The sequence below is a fragment of the Lygodium microphyllum genome, chromosome 2 (assembly GCF_053477565.2).
Source record: "Lygodium microphyllum isolate KBCC chromosome 2, Lygodium_microphyllum_v1.1.10, whole genome shotgun sequence".
NCBI lineage: Eukaryota > Viridiplantae > Streptophyta > Polypodiopsida > Schizaeales > Lygodiaceae > Lygodium > Lygodium microphyllum.
In genome coordinates this window covers 53,375,868-53,391,290 of record NC_141136.1, presented here as the reverse complement: position 1 = coordinate 53,391,290, position 15,423 = coordinate 53,375,868, and the positions used below count along the sequence as shown (strand labels likewise).

General features: G+C 42.6%; 1 protein-coding gene across 1 annotated transcript in view; it reads left to right on the top strand.

The window, feature by feature from the left end:
* SCC3 (sister-chromatid cohesion protein 3) overlaps positions 1–13,778 on the top strand; it is a 38,725-nt gene extending 24,947 nt beyond the window's left edge. The window contains exons 20-22 of the mRNA XM_087693589.1: positions 12,586–12,851; positions 12,939–13,063; positions 13,155–13,778. Coding sequence (XP_087549715.1) covers positions 12,586–12,851; positions 12,939–13,063; positions 13,155–13,510 — 747 coding nt within the window. The 3' untranslated portion in view covers positions 13,511–13,778. The remainder of the gene's footprint in view (positions 1–12,585; positions 12,852–12,938; positions 13,064–13,154) is intronic.
* The last annotated feature ends 1,645 nt before the right edge of the window (positions 13,779–15,423 follow it).

The window sequence follows — 15,423 nt, the reverse complement described above, 5'->3', positions numbered from 1 at the left end:
GATTTTTGTTTAATTGACAAATATGCATAAGTGTTTTAACAACCCATTTTTAAGCATGCTAATGTTAGTGCATAATCTAACGTATTACGAGCATAATCAATAAGGTCCTGGCTTCTTCTTTTTGCGTGCATGAATGCAAAATCTCCTGTGCAATTTACTCGTTCAAAAACATACTAGATTGCAAGTAAGCACAATTTCCAATATGAAAAAAATGATGTAAACTAAATGGTGGTTAGTTATGATAGACTTTCGAAGAATAGCTTTCCCTTTCCAAGGAAGTCGGCCTATGTCCTTAAGACTCCCCATCAGGGTGTCTGTGTGGCAACAGGAGTATTTTAGCTTCCTATATTTCTTCTTGATTCTGTGTCTTTAAGTTCAGGTAAAGTGGGCGACTGTGAATTGGGTGAAAGCATTTATGTATTTTGGTTGTACACTACCGCCCTTTCCAGTGAACAGGCCGGTTACAGGGGGAAAGAAATTAGTAATGGCAGCCCCCTCTTGCCACCTTCAGGGCACGTGGCAGCGGCCCCTCCTTCCACCTCCCATCATGTGGCAGCAGCCCCTCCTTCCACCTCCCATCATGTGGCAGCAGCCCCCCTTGCCACCTTCATGGCCGTGGTAGCCTCCCGCGTGGGCATCTTGACAGTCTCCCCTCCCTGGTTTGTCGACACGATTGCCCCCCTCCCCTCACGTCGTCTGCCAGTTGGCGGCATCACCAGGGGGGGTAATTCTTAAAAAAAAAGAATCATTTTATTAGGGGGGAGGGGAGTCCTATGGCGGGATTGTTACATTCTTTCCTCCTTAAGGAGATCGAGATGTCCTCATCTCGAAAGGAATTGGGAGTATTGTTGGTTGAGAGTATTCTTGTCAATCCATGTGGCATATTCTTCCAGAAAATCCTTCCACTGGATGAGGTACTCCTTGAGGATTCTAGTCCTCAGTCTCTTTTCTGGAATGTCTAGGATTCTAGATGGCCGGAGCTCAAGGACTCCTTGGCTTGGCATTACAATTGGTTGATCATCGAGTATATGGCTAGGATTTGGTACATATTTCTTTAGTAGGCTAACATGAAATACATTGTGAACCTTTATGTTCTTAGGGAGTTGGAGTTTGTAGGCATTAGGCCCTAGGGCATTTGAGAATCTTGTAGGGTCTGCAATACCTTGGACTCAATTTTTAAAATTTTCCCAATGACAGGGAACTCCTCTTGGGCCGTACACGAATAAAAACCATGTCTCCCTCATTGAAGAGTCGCTCTTGTCTATTTAGATTTGCATAGGCTTTTTGCCTATCCTTGGCAACTCTAATGTCTTGTCTGATGGTCTTAACCTGCTCATCCATCTCCTCGAGCATTTCCTTAGAAGCTTCTACTCTTAAAGTAGGATCTGTTCAATGGGGAACGGCAATCATGCCCATACAATGCTTTAAAAGGTGTCATTTGGATGCTTTGTTGGTAGGAAGCATTATAGGCGAACTCTACTAATGGTAGATATTGAATCAATTTCTTGGGTTCGCGACAGCAATAAGCTCTAAGACCCTCTCTGTTTGGCCGTCAGTTTGAGGGTGATAGGCTGTGCTGAAACAGAGTTGAATCCCAATGGCCCCAAATATCCCTCTCCGTAAGTGAGATATGAAGAGGGAGTCGCGGTCAGTGACGATCCTTCTAGGCAACCCATGGAGCTTGAATATCTCCTTGATGAACAGTTTGGCAATATCTGAAGCTTTATAGTTTGTCTTGACTGGAATGAGGTGTGCAACCTTGGTGAGCATATCTATTATAACCATAATTGAGTTGTAGCCCCCTTGCATTGAGAGTAACCCAACAATAAAATCCGTGCTGATAAATTCCCACTTCATTTGGGGGATGTCGAGAGGTTGCAGCTTCCCAGGCATCTTGACATGTTCCGCCTTGATGCGCTGGCAAGACAAACATTCCGTGATATATTTAAGCACGTCTCCCTTAAGCCTTCCCCAATGGTAGCTTTTTCTGACCGTATTGAGGGTTTTGACATATCCGGGATCATAGTTGTTTTCAGACGCGTCTGAAATGAATTTCAGACGTGTGTAAACGTCTGAAAAACAGACGTCTAAAAACCCCATATCAGACTTGACGTTTTTTTAAATTAAAAAATGTTGACGACTTTACACAAAAGCATACAGAATGTGGTCGCCTTTATCTGCCGACTCTTTCCCTGGATCCAGGCAGTCTAAAACACACACTCCTAAGGAATCGTGATTTTTAACGACTAAACTCAGCCTGAGGAACTCCACAAACTGTGGGAAACACAGCTCTCTACTTGGAAATCGTAGCCTCATTGTCAGTGCCACAGAGGGAGGCAAGCACTAGTGATACTCCTGGCTCGAGTTCTCTTGGTCCACATCAGAGGGAGGAGGAGGATGATGATGACGATGACGATGATGATGATGATGAGGAGGAGGAGGAGGAGGAGGAGGAGGAGGAGGAGGAGGAGGACTGCACTCTTGAGAATGATGAAGATGATGAGTAGATTAGTTGATGATAGATGAATCATGAATCATGATATATGATGTGACTCTATTATGCAGTTTTCAGTTTTGCTTTTGGTTGTTCCCTTTCAGTTTTTAGTCTACTATGCAGTTGGCATTGGGCAACTTGGCTTGAATCTTGATGACAGATGTATCATGTATCATGTCAATTCCTTGAAAGTTGAATGATGAATGATGAATCCTTCTATATTGACTCAAACTCTCGAGTCTCAGTCTTCAAAGTTCAAGAGTTGTGCATTGTTCTTTTATTTTGAAATTAGCACATGTTTATCATATCTTAAAGTTGTGTATTTTTCTCATATTTTGTTAAGAATATGTTAAAAAATTAGGGTCACGTATGATTCAGGTCTAGGGTCTGAATCATACTCGTTTCATACTTTCATACACGTTTGCGTTTGACGTTTGATTCACGTATGGAAAAACTATGTCCAGGATGGCCTGAAAAGGGGGAGTCATGTGCTTCCCAAAGTATTCTCTGTTTGAGTTTCCTGCTGGAGGGTATGCATAATCTTGTCCTAAAATAGACAAGTCCCTCATTGATGGAGAATTCTTGATATTTGACCTTAAGTTTCGGGTTTTGGTCATTCCCCAAAATTTCCTCTTATCATCACCAGATATCCCGGATCATGGCTAGCTTTTTCCTTGGCTAGTTCAAGAATAGGGTTGCTAGGCATTGACACCATAGTTGCCAAAGATTCAGCTATCGAGGGTTCCTCCATGATAAGAGAGTCGAGGAATACCTTGCAACTTAGAGCGTCAGTGACCACATTTTCTTTTCCGGGTCGATATCTGATCTCAAAATCATACTCTTGTAGAACTTCTATCCAACAACGTTACCCCATGTTGAGGTCGATCTAGATGAAGATCCATTTAAGGCTCTTATGGTCTGTGATCAAAGAAAACTTGTTACCAAGCAAGTAATGTCGCCAAAGTTTGAGAGCGTGGATCACTGCTAGCAGTTCCAGGTCATGGGTGGTATAATTCCTTTCATGGGATTTTAGCTTTCGCGAGGAATAAGCTACGAGATGACCTTCTTGCATTAGTACACATCCCTGTGCAAGTGTGCTAGTATCCGTGACAACTTTAAATTCCTTGCTTAAGTCAAGGAGCTTCAGAATTGGTACTATCACCAAGCTATGCTTGAGTTGATTAAAACTTGCTTGTTTAGAGGGCGTCCACATTATGGCAACTTGTTTTTTCAGCAAATTTGTGAGGGGTGCTGCGATTAAAGCATAGTTCTTAATGAAGATCATGTACCAACCTGTTAATCCAAGAAAGCTACACACTTTTTTAATAGTAGTTGGTGGAGACCACTCTTGGACATCCTTAACCTTGGTAGGGTCTACAGAGATCCCTTCATTTGACACAATAAATCCGAGATATTCAATCTGCCTTTTTAAAAAGGCACACTTTTTCTTGTTAGCATAGAGCTTGTGAGTCCTTATGGTCTCAAGGACGATGCGAACTTGGGACTCATGATCTGCCTCCTTTTTGGAGTAAACCAAGGTGTCATCAAAGAAGATGAGTACGAAATCATGGAGGTGTGGTCTAAAAATGTCCTACATTAGCCTGTTAAAGGTGGCAGGAGCATTAGTCAATCCAAAAGACATTACTCTGAATTCGAAATGACCATATCTAGTATTGAATGCGGTCTTTGGAATACCCTCATTCTTGACGCGTATCTGATAATACCCTGACCTTAAATCAATCTTGGAGAAGATTTTTGCTTCTTGCAGTCGATCGAGTAACTCATCTATCCTTGGAATGGGGTATTTATTTTTTATGGTTACTTGGTTCAGGCCTCTGTAATCAATGCAAAGACGAAGTGTACCATCCTTCTTCTTTTGGAACAAGACTGGAGCTCCCCAAGGAAAACTGCTAGGGTGTATGTACCCTTGGTCCAATAGTTGTTTGAGTTGTTCCTTTAACTCAATGGCCTCAGGAATGGACATCTTGTAGGGCCTTTTCGCAACTGGAGCAGCTCATGGGAATAGTTTAATCTCATGATCCACTTCCCTCGGCGGTGGTAATTTAGTCAATTCCTTTTGGAACACATCCATATATTCTTTTAGCCATGATGGTTCTTCATTAGTGTCTTTTGCTTGATCAGGTTTGTTTAGCTTGATCAGGTAGATAGGTAACCCCTTCCTTATTCCTTGAACTATTTGCGTTGCCTTAGCTAGCTGGATCTTTGGTTTACCTGCTTCACCTTGTATGGTAACTAGGTCACCCTTAGGCTTCCGAAAGGAGACTTGGCCCTTTCCACAATGAATGTGAGCATCATTGGGGATTAGCCAATCCATCCCGAGTAGACATTCATGGACACCTAGATTCATTACTTTGAACCTAACAGTTGTGGGCTCGTTTCTGAGTAGGAATTCCATCTTAGCAGTTTGTCTAGTGTGAGTGATTTCTCGTTCATTTGCTAGTTCGACAAGCAAAGGGGGTGCAGCTATAGTGGCTATCCCTAACCTTCTTGCACACATCGGTGAGATGAAAGAATGAGTGCTCCCACAGTCCATCAGGGTTTTGAATTCCTTAACCTGGTAGTCCGATGGTGTTTGAATCACCGAGAATTGGTGGTTTGGCCCCTTCTTATGGAGGGCGGCATGAATGGTTGCCCTCTCGATCTCGGCTTCCATGCACATATCTTTTTCTTCATCTAATTCTTTAATGGTAATATTTGTAGTTTTTGCCCTTCCCAATGCTGCACGACCGCGGCCATGGGCAGCCTTGGCTTGGCCTCCGAATTTTCCTTGACAGCGGTCCTCGCCAAGTTTGGGACATTCCCTTTTGAAATGCTCGGGTTCATTGCAGTGAAAACAACGCAGACTTTGTTCACTTCTTTGAGTGGGGACAAAGCCATTGATTGCATTTGCTCTTACCTTCTTCCGTTGACCTTGACCCTGTCCTTGTGCCCTTTTAATTTGAGCTCTCGACATCCCTGGATTTTGGTCTCTGTAAGCCCAAGGTCTGGACTTTGGCTGGACTTTTTAGGCAATAGGTCCTGCTCTTATCAATGCATCTTGCAAGTCCGAGGGACGCATTGATTCCAACCGAGTGTTTATTGGCAGATTCAGTCCATCACAAAACTTCGAGACCTGTTGGGGGATGCTCATTGTTGGTGCGTACTTTAGCAAGAAAACAAATTTCGAGTAGTATGCTTCCAGAGACAGGCCCAACTGTCTCAACTTAAAAAACTCATTCATTTTCTGAGTTCTATACGCAGGTGGCATATACCTTCCCTGCAGTGCTTCCTTTAGTTTTTCCCAACTTATTGTGCTTTCAGTGACTGCTTGGTCTTTACACCATTGCTTCCACCACAGCCTAGCCTCGTCGGTAAGCTTGAGCTTAGCAATCATGGCTCGGTTCACAGGTGCTGTTCCCGCTGCACTAAAATAATCTTTTATAGATTCAATCCATATTTCAGCATCAGCTTCGACAGTCTTCTCCTTTCCGTCAAATTCTGGTGGTTTAATTTGTTCGAGAGAAACTTCTTCTCTTGTACCTTTGCTTGTACCTTTGCTGGGCTTAGTGCCGTAACAGGGTTCTGGATTTGCGCTTGGGGATGTATCTAATTACCATTCAAACTTTCCCATGTTAGGTTTGCATTTACACACCCCTATACAACTTAAATCAAAGCGCACGTATTTTTTCATTGCAACCATTCAAATGAACATAAAATTCTTATTTGACCATAGGGAAACGTAAGCCTCAAGTACAATTATTCGGGAACGGATAGGGTTTGATTGAGACGATTTTTTTCTTTTTAGGAGTTACATTAACGCCATGTTAATAATTCTCTATTGGATTCAGCTACAGGGACAGAATAGTAGTATGGATTTGGGGAATGGATTCTTAGGAAGCGACAAGTCATGGGAAGTTCAAGAAATCCCTGTTTCTGATAGCCATGACGTTCGTGTCGCCCCATTATTTTAATTCTGTTCGCTGGTAAAATTTTAACCATCTCTTCGTAGATGTAGCAGTTTTGATCTACTTGCCGGCGTCCAATGTGTAGGGTCGAGTTTACACGAGCCTCATGGAAGATGAATAACTTGATAATCTTTAAGTTTTCCAGCCACTTTAGTCTCTTCAGATTGTTTTGAAGATAGGCGAGTCGGTTGGCGTCTATGTAGCAGTATCCTGTGCTCCAAGTCCAACGCCTTTCCACACACAGCAATGAGGGGTTGTAGAGCCGATCCAGGATCCCCATCATGTCGGATCATGTGCGATAGCTTGAAGATTTCATAGCTGTCATGAACATGATTTGAAATACGAAGAATCTATTCTATGTCTCGTAAGTCTGGAAGCGGCATCAATCCACAAGTGAGTATAAAAGAAAAACATTTACTAATGGACACATCACCTCACTCTTTTTCGATTTTTCTCCCTAATTGTTTTAGTGGTAGGTCGGCTCTGATACCAACTGTGACGTGCTCGCCTATCGGTTGTCCAAGCACGTTTTTAGCGGTCCGTCGAGAGACGAATCTAAGCGACGCCGCCCGACACTCTTATGGAACGTCACGGGGTTTGTCGCCTAGGGTTTCTCGAGTCTGCCTCGCAACAGAATGTTTACGGCCAAATCCACTAGGATCGACTTAAACTTAAGTCCCTAGTGGCCAAGGTCTCCTGACAACTTTCTAGCATCGGTTTCGGACATCCTACTTGGTGCAGAGATAACCTAGCCGAAGCAGACCCATGCCGCACTTGGTTCAAAGAGAATGGGAAATGAGAGGGATGCGGCGCTCCACCTCTCTGCCCATAGGGCATAGTTCCATTCCGGTCCCCTAAAACGACACGAGTCGGGTTTCTAGCCTAACGATTTCTAAGCGTCGGTCATCATTAAACCTTGTGAGAAGCCTCACAGTTCTCTGGGACCACCTTGTTGTAGGACAGACCCGTTGGGGGTTCCGCCCCCTCGCTTCCCTCACTTGGCGTACTTTAGTTGTCTAATTAGTCCTATCACTTTTAAGTGTGACATGTAAAAACAGCTTTCTTAATTATCCTTTTTAGAGGACAGGGTTCGTTCACATAATCTTATGGCATTGACACGAAATTAAATTCGAACAGTTTCCTTGGAAGTACTTAATATTGGCAAATTATCAGAGTTGCAAGTCTTGTTCAAAAGGGACAATATTCACAATCCGTAAGGATGCACTTTATTTCCACCAAGTTTCCGTCTTGCACTAGTAACAAGGGCTTCCGAAAATCTATTCCGAGTCATGCTGATCATTTGAGTAGGGCCCGGAGGCAAGGAATTTACAGCTAGAGCCCTCGTGACATCCAAGCGTCGTCCTACGTTTAAACCAATCTGCGGAGAGACCTCTCATGGCGGGTTCGGTCCATGTTCCCCTCATAGCTATTTAGAACCCCCTTGGCTAGGGTTGGCGGCCAACTGGGGCTGGTTTGGCGCGCCCTCCAAAAGTTCAACTTGATTCACTATACTCATTTATGAGTTTGGGGTTACACAATCTCTTTTTTTTTGTTTTTTAATTTAGAAACAGTGCTTCTAAATTTACAAGCATAAACAAAGGTGCAGGTGAGTGCTCGAGACATCTGCTAAGGTGGGGTCCCTCTCTTGACCCTAACGTTTGTCCTTCTTGACTTAGTAGAAATTTCCAATATCCTCCTAAGGATAGGGAATTTCTTCATTCCATCCCGCTATGAAGTAACAATAGATTGGCTTAATTTATTCAAAACCCTAAATAAGTTAAGTTGAGCCCAATCCTTGCGTGTATAGGGTTCATTTTTATTTAACGGTTCTTAAACAAATTTTAGTATTTCGTTAAGTGCAGTTTATAGTTATCTTTAAGATGAATCCCTAGTAGCGCAACTAAAACTGATCATGATGCCACGCAATTTGGAGGCGTATCTTTTCTAGACAATACAATGTTGCAATGCAGGCCTTTGCTTTTGGGAGTTCATTTCAACATGCTTATGCAAAACACGAATAGAGACTTGTAAATTTTTTTCCCTTTTTGGGTGGAGGACGTGGATTTATCAATCCTAAGGCAAAAGCGAACACACCCCTTTGAAGGTTTATAGGGGCCTAGTACCTGTTTTATTCTTGCAATGGCCTAGATATACTTAAATGTCATCGTAGCAATTCAGGAATTTCATGTACTTGATTCAAAGTGTCACTTCTACCTTTCCAATTTTACAAGTTTCGTGATGCAAAGAAAAGGTACGATTTTTGTTTAATTGACGAATATGCATAAGTGTTTTAACAACCCATTTTTAAGCATGCTAATGTTAGTGCATAATCTAACGTATTACGAGCATAATCAATAAGGTTCTGGCTTCTTCTTTTTGCGTGCATGAATGCAAAATCTCCTGTGCAATTTACTCGTTCAAAAACATACCAGATTGCAAGTAAGCACAATTTCTAATATGAAAAAAATGATGTAACTAAATGGTGGTTAGTTATGATGGACTTTCGAAGAATAGCTTTCCCTTCCCAAGGAAGTCGGCCCATGTCCTTAAGATTCCCCATCAGGGTAGGGTGTATGGAACACACCTGATTACCAAGTGACGTGGTTCCTTGCCCCACGGCCCCATCGGCTGAGGCGGGATTCTTGTTCGGTTGGACCTTACTTTGTTTGGGAGGCATCGTATGATTTGGCTTTTGCTTCGCGGCTACGTACCGAGATTGCGGGAGAGACGGCTCCTCGCGGAAGGGACTAGTCTGCGAGGATCTTCTCCAAGGGGGGGGGACATGAAAGAGAGACGGCGAGCTCCGAGTTCTTCAACGAGGGAAGAAAAACAATTTCCTTCTCTCTCTATCTCTTCTCTTACCCTCCCTTTCCTCTCTTTTCTGTCTCTCTCTTCTCATACTCTCCTTCTCCTTCTTCTTCTCTTCTTCTTCTCCTCTCTCTCCTTCTTCTTCTTATTCTTCTCTTCTTCTCGACTCTCTCTCTCCCTCTTCTTCTTATTCTTCTCTTCTTCACTCTCTTCTTCTCCTTACCTGAGCAGCAGCAAGTTGTGGCCTTCCCAGCCTTCTCATCCCCTTGACGATGGGGGTTTATGTAGGTAATGGGTGGGGGGGAAAGAAATTAGTAATGGCAGCCCCCCCTGCCACCTTCAGGGCAGGCGGCAGCGGCCCCCCCTTCCACCTCCCATCACGTGGCAGCAGCTCCCCCTGCCACGTTCACAGCCGCGGCAGCCTCCTATGTGGGCGTCTTGACAGTCCCCCCTCCCTGGTTTGTCGACACGATCGCCCTCCTCCCCTCACGCCGTCTGCCAGTTTGCTGCGTAACCGGGGGGGTTAATTCTTAAAAAAAATAAAAATAAAAATTTCAATTTATTCGGGGGGAGGGGAGTCCTATGGCGGGACTGTTACAATTTATAGACTCATCAGTCCAACTCTTGTATGATAATCTATAACTTTCCCTCGCCTTCGATGCCATTGAAAAGTCATCTTGAAACTAAGATTTGCGATGTGTAATAAGTGTAATCTGTGTCCTTCCAAAACTTCAAATGGGTACAAGGAACTGCCTAAACTGCCTTACGACTAAAGGTGACACCTAGCTTGGCCCAGGTGTAGGTTTATGTAGGTAATGGGCCGGGGGGGGGGGGGGGGAGAAATTAGTAATGGCAGCCCCCCCCTGCCACCTTCAGGGCAGGTGGCAGCGGCCCCCCCTTCCACCTCCCATCACGTGGCAGCAGCTCCCCCTGCCACCTTCACGGCCGCGGCAGCCTCCTACGTGGGCGTCTTGACAGTCCCCCCTCCCTGGTTCGTCGACACGATCGCCCCCCTCCCCTCACGCCATCTGCCAGTTTGCTGCGTAACCGGGGGGGTTAATTCTTAAAAAAAATAAAAATAAAAATTTCAATTTATTCGGGGGGAGGGGAGTCCTATGGCGGGACTGTTACAATTTATAGACTCATCAGTCCAACTCTTGTATGATAATCTATAACTTTCCCTCGCCTTCGATGCCATTGAAAAGTCATCTTGAAACTAAGATTTGCGATGTGTAATAAGTGTAATCTGTGTCCTTCCAAAACTTCAAATGGGTACAAGGAACTGCCTAAACTGCCTTATGACTAAAGGTGACACCTAGCTTGGCCCAGGTGTACCACAAATGCAGTTGCCCTAATTATGTTTTTACCGGGAGGCATGAGACATCTGCACTTCTTAATTTTCCAGACATGTCCACGTGGACCAAGTTTGGTGGGTTTCCGTGACATTAACTTTCATTTCTGTAAGGGCCAAGGAGACTAAAAGGTTCTAACAAGAGAGAACATTGGTGAGAAATTTTATTTGTTCATGTGAGTTTTGAACTATTGCATAATGCTCTTGCACAACTAGAGCCTACAACTCTAGAGGGGAGGTCCTTTGGCAAACTCCGAAAGACGAGCTTGAGCATATACATAAAAGTAATACTTGACAGCTAGTAGAAACACAACTAACAAGGCCTTTGGGACAAATTATTAACTGCCATTCTGATCGTTCTCTTGGAGAACATAAAGCTTGATCAATATGCAAGGGCTTTTCTTATAGTTATCTGACTATGAAGAAGCTTGTGGCTTGTAGAAAGACCCTCTAACAAGGGCGTCTTTGGGACAAAATGAGTAATACCATTGTCATAAAGTTTGATTGCTAAAAGGGTTTTCTTAGAAAAGTGAATTGACTACAAAGAGACTTTTGCTACTATTGTCAAGTATGCTTCCAGTTATATGATGCTTGCTTGTGCTGCCCATTTCAAATGGCCCATTTTCAAATGGATGTGAAGGCTGCCTCTTCTTAATGGAGAAGTGTCTCAACTTACCTATGGGGAGAAGCCTCTTGGCGTGGTTGATCCATGTTTCCTCCATTGTGTATGTCTTTTAAAGCAAGCTTTGTATCAGGCTCCTTTAGCATTGTATTAGAAAACACATGCTTTTCTTCGAGAGAAAGAAGCAAATGTCTCTTGTATTTGATTCCTATTCAGCCTGATATTCTTATGCTAGTCACATACATCAATTTCTTCAACATCCACATGTATCCCACTGGCAGCAACATCATGAGTGCTCATTGCTGAAATATTAAGAATACATATCTACGTACCTTAGATTTTACTTTGGAGCTAATGTTGAAACCAGCAAACCAATTGGAAATAGTGCCAGCTCTTGGTCATTCAAGAAGCAAGATATAGTCTGAGCCTCTTCAACTGAAGCTGATTATAAAACCCTTCTCCATACTGCACAAGAAGCTTTAATTAATTCTACCGCTTGTGAGCATATTTAGATACAAAAAGGGCTGCCAATTCCTGTATATTTTAAATAGTGCCGTCTTTGCTCCAAGTGAAAAATACACTGATTAAGTTCCATTTACCAGAAGTGCAATTACGTCACCAATCTACAGTGTATTCCAAAAAAGATAAATATGGTCAATATTTACCAGAAGTACAATTATGTCACCAATCTCAGTGTATTCCAAAAAAGATAATATGGTCGATATTTTTCTTGCAAAACCTTTATCTACTCCCAAATTGCACATTTTTGAGTCCTGGTCCTCCAGATCCCAAGAGGGGATGAAGAGGAGGATGTTTGTAATGCCATCTTCATTCATGAATTCATTTAGAAGAAATGGGGACTGCACTCAATTTCAAAAGCTGAGCTTTAGTGGGAAAGCTCAGTAAACATTCTTCATAATGATGTGGCAGTAGTTCTTGTTGCTATGTAATAAAGTATCTGAGAATGCTATCATGTTCGTCCATCTAAGCTGATCATTATTGTCCTGTACGATTTTGTCAATGTCTTGCGAGTTTCAAGCCCAGGTGGCACAAGTTCCTAGTTTTGAAGGCTAGGTGGCATTGAGATGGTAGCACATGCAGTAACTTCCCTTACGACTCTGTATATATGCCAAAGAAGGCAGCCAATTAAACTGATTAGCTAGAAATAAGGCTCTCTTTTTTCCCCCCTCTTTTCTCTTCTTCCCCCCCCCCCCCCCCCCCCCCCAAAGAAAAAGAAAAACCCAAAACACAAAAACACCCACCACCTGCGGCCCCCTGCATGTGTGTGTCTCATTTTGTAGTGTCATAAAAGTATCTGTATCTGACACAGATTTTGCAACTCCAGGCATACAATAGGCATTTGTTGGAAATACAAGGCACGGAGGAAGATTGGTCAACAAGTAGATCTTTTTTGGCATGCAAAGATCTTGCAAACAGACTCTCAGCAACATTCTCAGGCTCTGCACGCAACCTGTACAAATCAAGCATATTTTACATTGTGAAGGAGGGTATTGAGCATGCATTTATTGACGCTCCAAAACAATTACCATTTTTGGAAGGTGGTGTTCTACAATTTGCATTAAAGTTACCATCCTCTGAAGTGCAGGAAATGTAAGCAGTTATTTCAAGAAATCATCACTCTCGAGCATGGTCGTTTGGGTCACATATGCACTAATGTGTTTGGCATGATTATTGCAGAATTGCAAGTGTAGAAAAAAGGGTTGAAGGCATCAACACTGATGAAGATCCAAGCAGCTGGAGACCTTACATAACTTTTGTAGATTATCTAAGAGAGAAAGCTCTAAAGACTCCTGTTGCAGATGGTGAGTTGTGTTTCATCTGTTTGAATGCCTGTTGATTTGGTTAACAGGATAGTTGACTTGGTTTCATCTGCTGGCGCTTTTTGCTGTGTAGGTGAAAAGGAAGATCGCAGGACAAAGCACGTGCATACAAGAAAATCTCGTGATGTGAAAGGGAAAAAGTTGTTTGAGGCCAATGATGGGACTGATGAGGAAGAACAGCCATCTGAATCGGAGGATCATGATAAGCAACAGGAAGGAGATGAGGATGATGATACTCCACTCCACAGTGTTAGAGCTGCAATGAAGGAAAATGGATCTTCAAAGTCAAAATCAAACAGATCAGACAGAGCTGCAAATGCAAGAGAGGGAAATGAGGATAATGAAGAGAACAGTGCCCCCTTTACTGGGTCTCCTATTTATAACAATTCTCTATTTGGATCAGCTACAGAAGAGCAGCTGCCTTTCTAATTTAATGAGGTTAGCTACCCGCTGTGTATATACTGCAGCATGAGGCAGTTGTAAATTTTCAGTTCGGGTGGCGCCTTGTCCAGCGTCAAATGTTAGTTACTGCAGCATGAGGCAATTGTAAATTTTCAATGCTGGTGGTGCCCGTCCTGTTGTGGAGCGTCAAGTGTTAGTAGAAAAATGGGTACATAGTCCTAACGAGTCTTAGGATCAAGCTGGGAGTTCTACAATGTGTATAATCTCCATGCAAGGGTGTTTGCTTTTGTCTTACTTTACCTTCTTTGCAACTCTTTTGCTAAGTGAGGAGAGGTAAGGTAATATGTTGGTAGTTTAGCTCCTCTGAACAAGGAAGAAGAGGTACCACTTGCATCTTGTGAAGTGTACTTGGCAGCTATTAGTGTTTCTATTCGTCTTCATTTAAAAATCACGTTCTCTCTCTCTCTCTCTCTCTCTCTCAAACCACTAGTTTGTTCTTTTATCCGAGTTTGCTAAGTGCAAAAGGAAATCCCTGTCTTCCGATGTCATTGGCGCTAGACTACTGGCAGCTGGTCTTGAATTCTTTCTGCTGGTGTGCCTTGATCATTATTCATTGACTAATATAAAGTGTGAGCTGAAAGCACCCTAAAAAGACCGGACAAGATTTGGTGTGCCAGTCATTACTGCTTCAGGGGCAAGCATGGTATCCATCTTGATTTTTGAGGATGAGTGCCATCTTCAGATGACATACGGCTCCCTACTTGAGCCAGTTTCTCCCACAAGTTTTGTTTTCCCTTGGCACCGTGGTCCTCTCACATGATATATACACGTACCCTGTTATTGGCTGTCATGATTATAGAACCAGACTAGTCTGCCGTGCTTTTAGAAGTTTCAGCATTGTAGCTTTAGCTTAGGTAAATGCTCCTTTCTTTTGTCTAGTGATCAATAAATAAGAATCATGTCATGGTATTTGTTGGATCTTACAAGCCATTTTGACATTTTTAGAGACATTAAGAGAAGATCTACCTATTTAGATGGAACATGTCAGTAAAAGCCATCTCTTTCTCCAATCACATGATAAGTACAAGAGTCATGATAGTTGAGTAGAAGGGACTATTGTATGCCAAGGGAGTAACTCCTCCTAAGGGAGAAAACCAACATGTTGAACAAGATCCAATTGCCAATGAAGAAGACATTGAAGCCTAGCAAGATGTCTTTGTACCTTGGAGGCAAATCAAAGATGAAAGCATTTCAGGTAACCCAATTGTGCCAATAGCCCCAAAATCTAAGAAAATGGAACAATAGTGTTCATCTACTTTCTCCATCTTGGTTATGAACTTTTGCTAGTGTTTAGCGTGGAAAATTGGAGCCCTAGCACTTTTGTTGTCTCAGTTTCGTGTGGTCATTGATGTGGTTGAGTAGTATGTGTAGAGGTGGTTATATTTTGCTTTCACATTTGATTACAGTGTTCTTTCTTCATATCATTTTGATTTTCTTCATACACCCATTTTTTTTCATAAAAGATCATTATATTAATTACTAGAATTATGTATAATAAGAGTGCAATTATAAATTGTCTATATTGTTGAGAAAAAGAGGACATAAACTATAGTGTGCCAAGAAAGCAAATCATGTCTAGGAAGAACGTTTGCTAGAGTTGAATGATGTCAAGCTACCAATGAAGACCTCTCGAATGGGCAATATAACTATACACTCTAGAAGTAGAATAGAAAATGAAGGCGTTCTAGATAGTTTGTATAGGCCAACCACCCTAGTAGTGTAGGTGGAAAAGAATCTTCATATGTGGTTGCACAAAATTTGGCAATTTGGGCTTTTCGAAAACCTAACTATTTGGAAGCATTGAGGGTCCAACCACTTTAGACCAAATAACATATATGAGAGAGCTCTTCTTGCCATTGGGCTAGAGGGAGACAAATGAT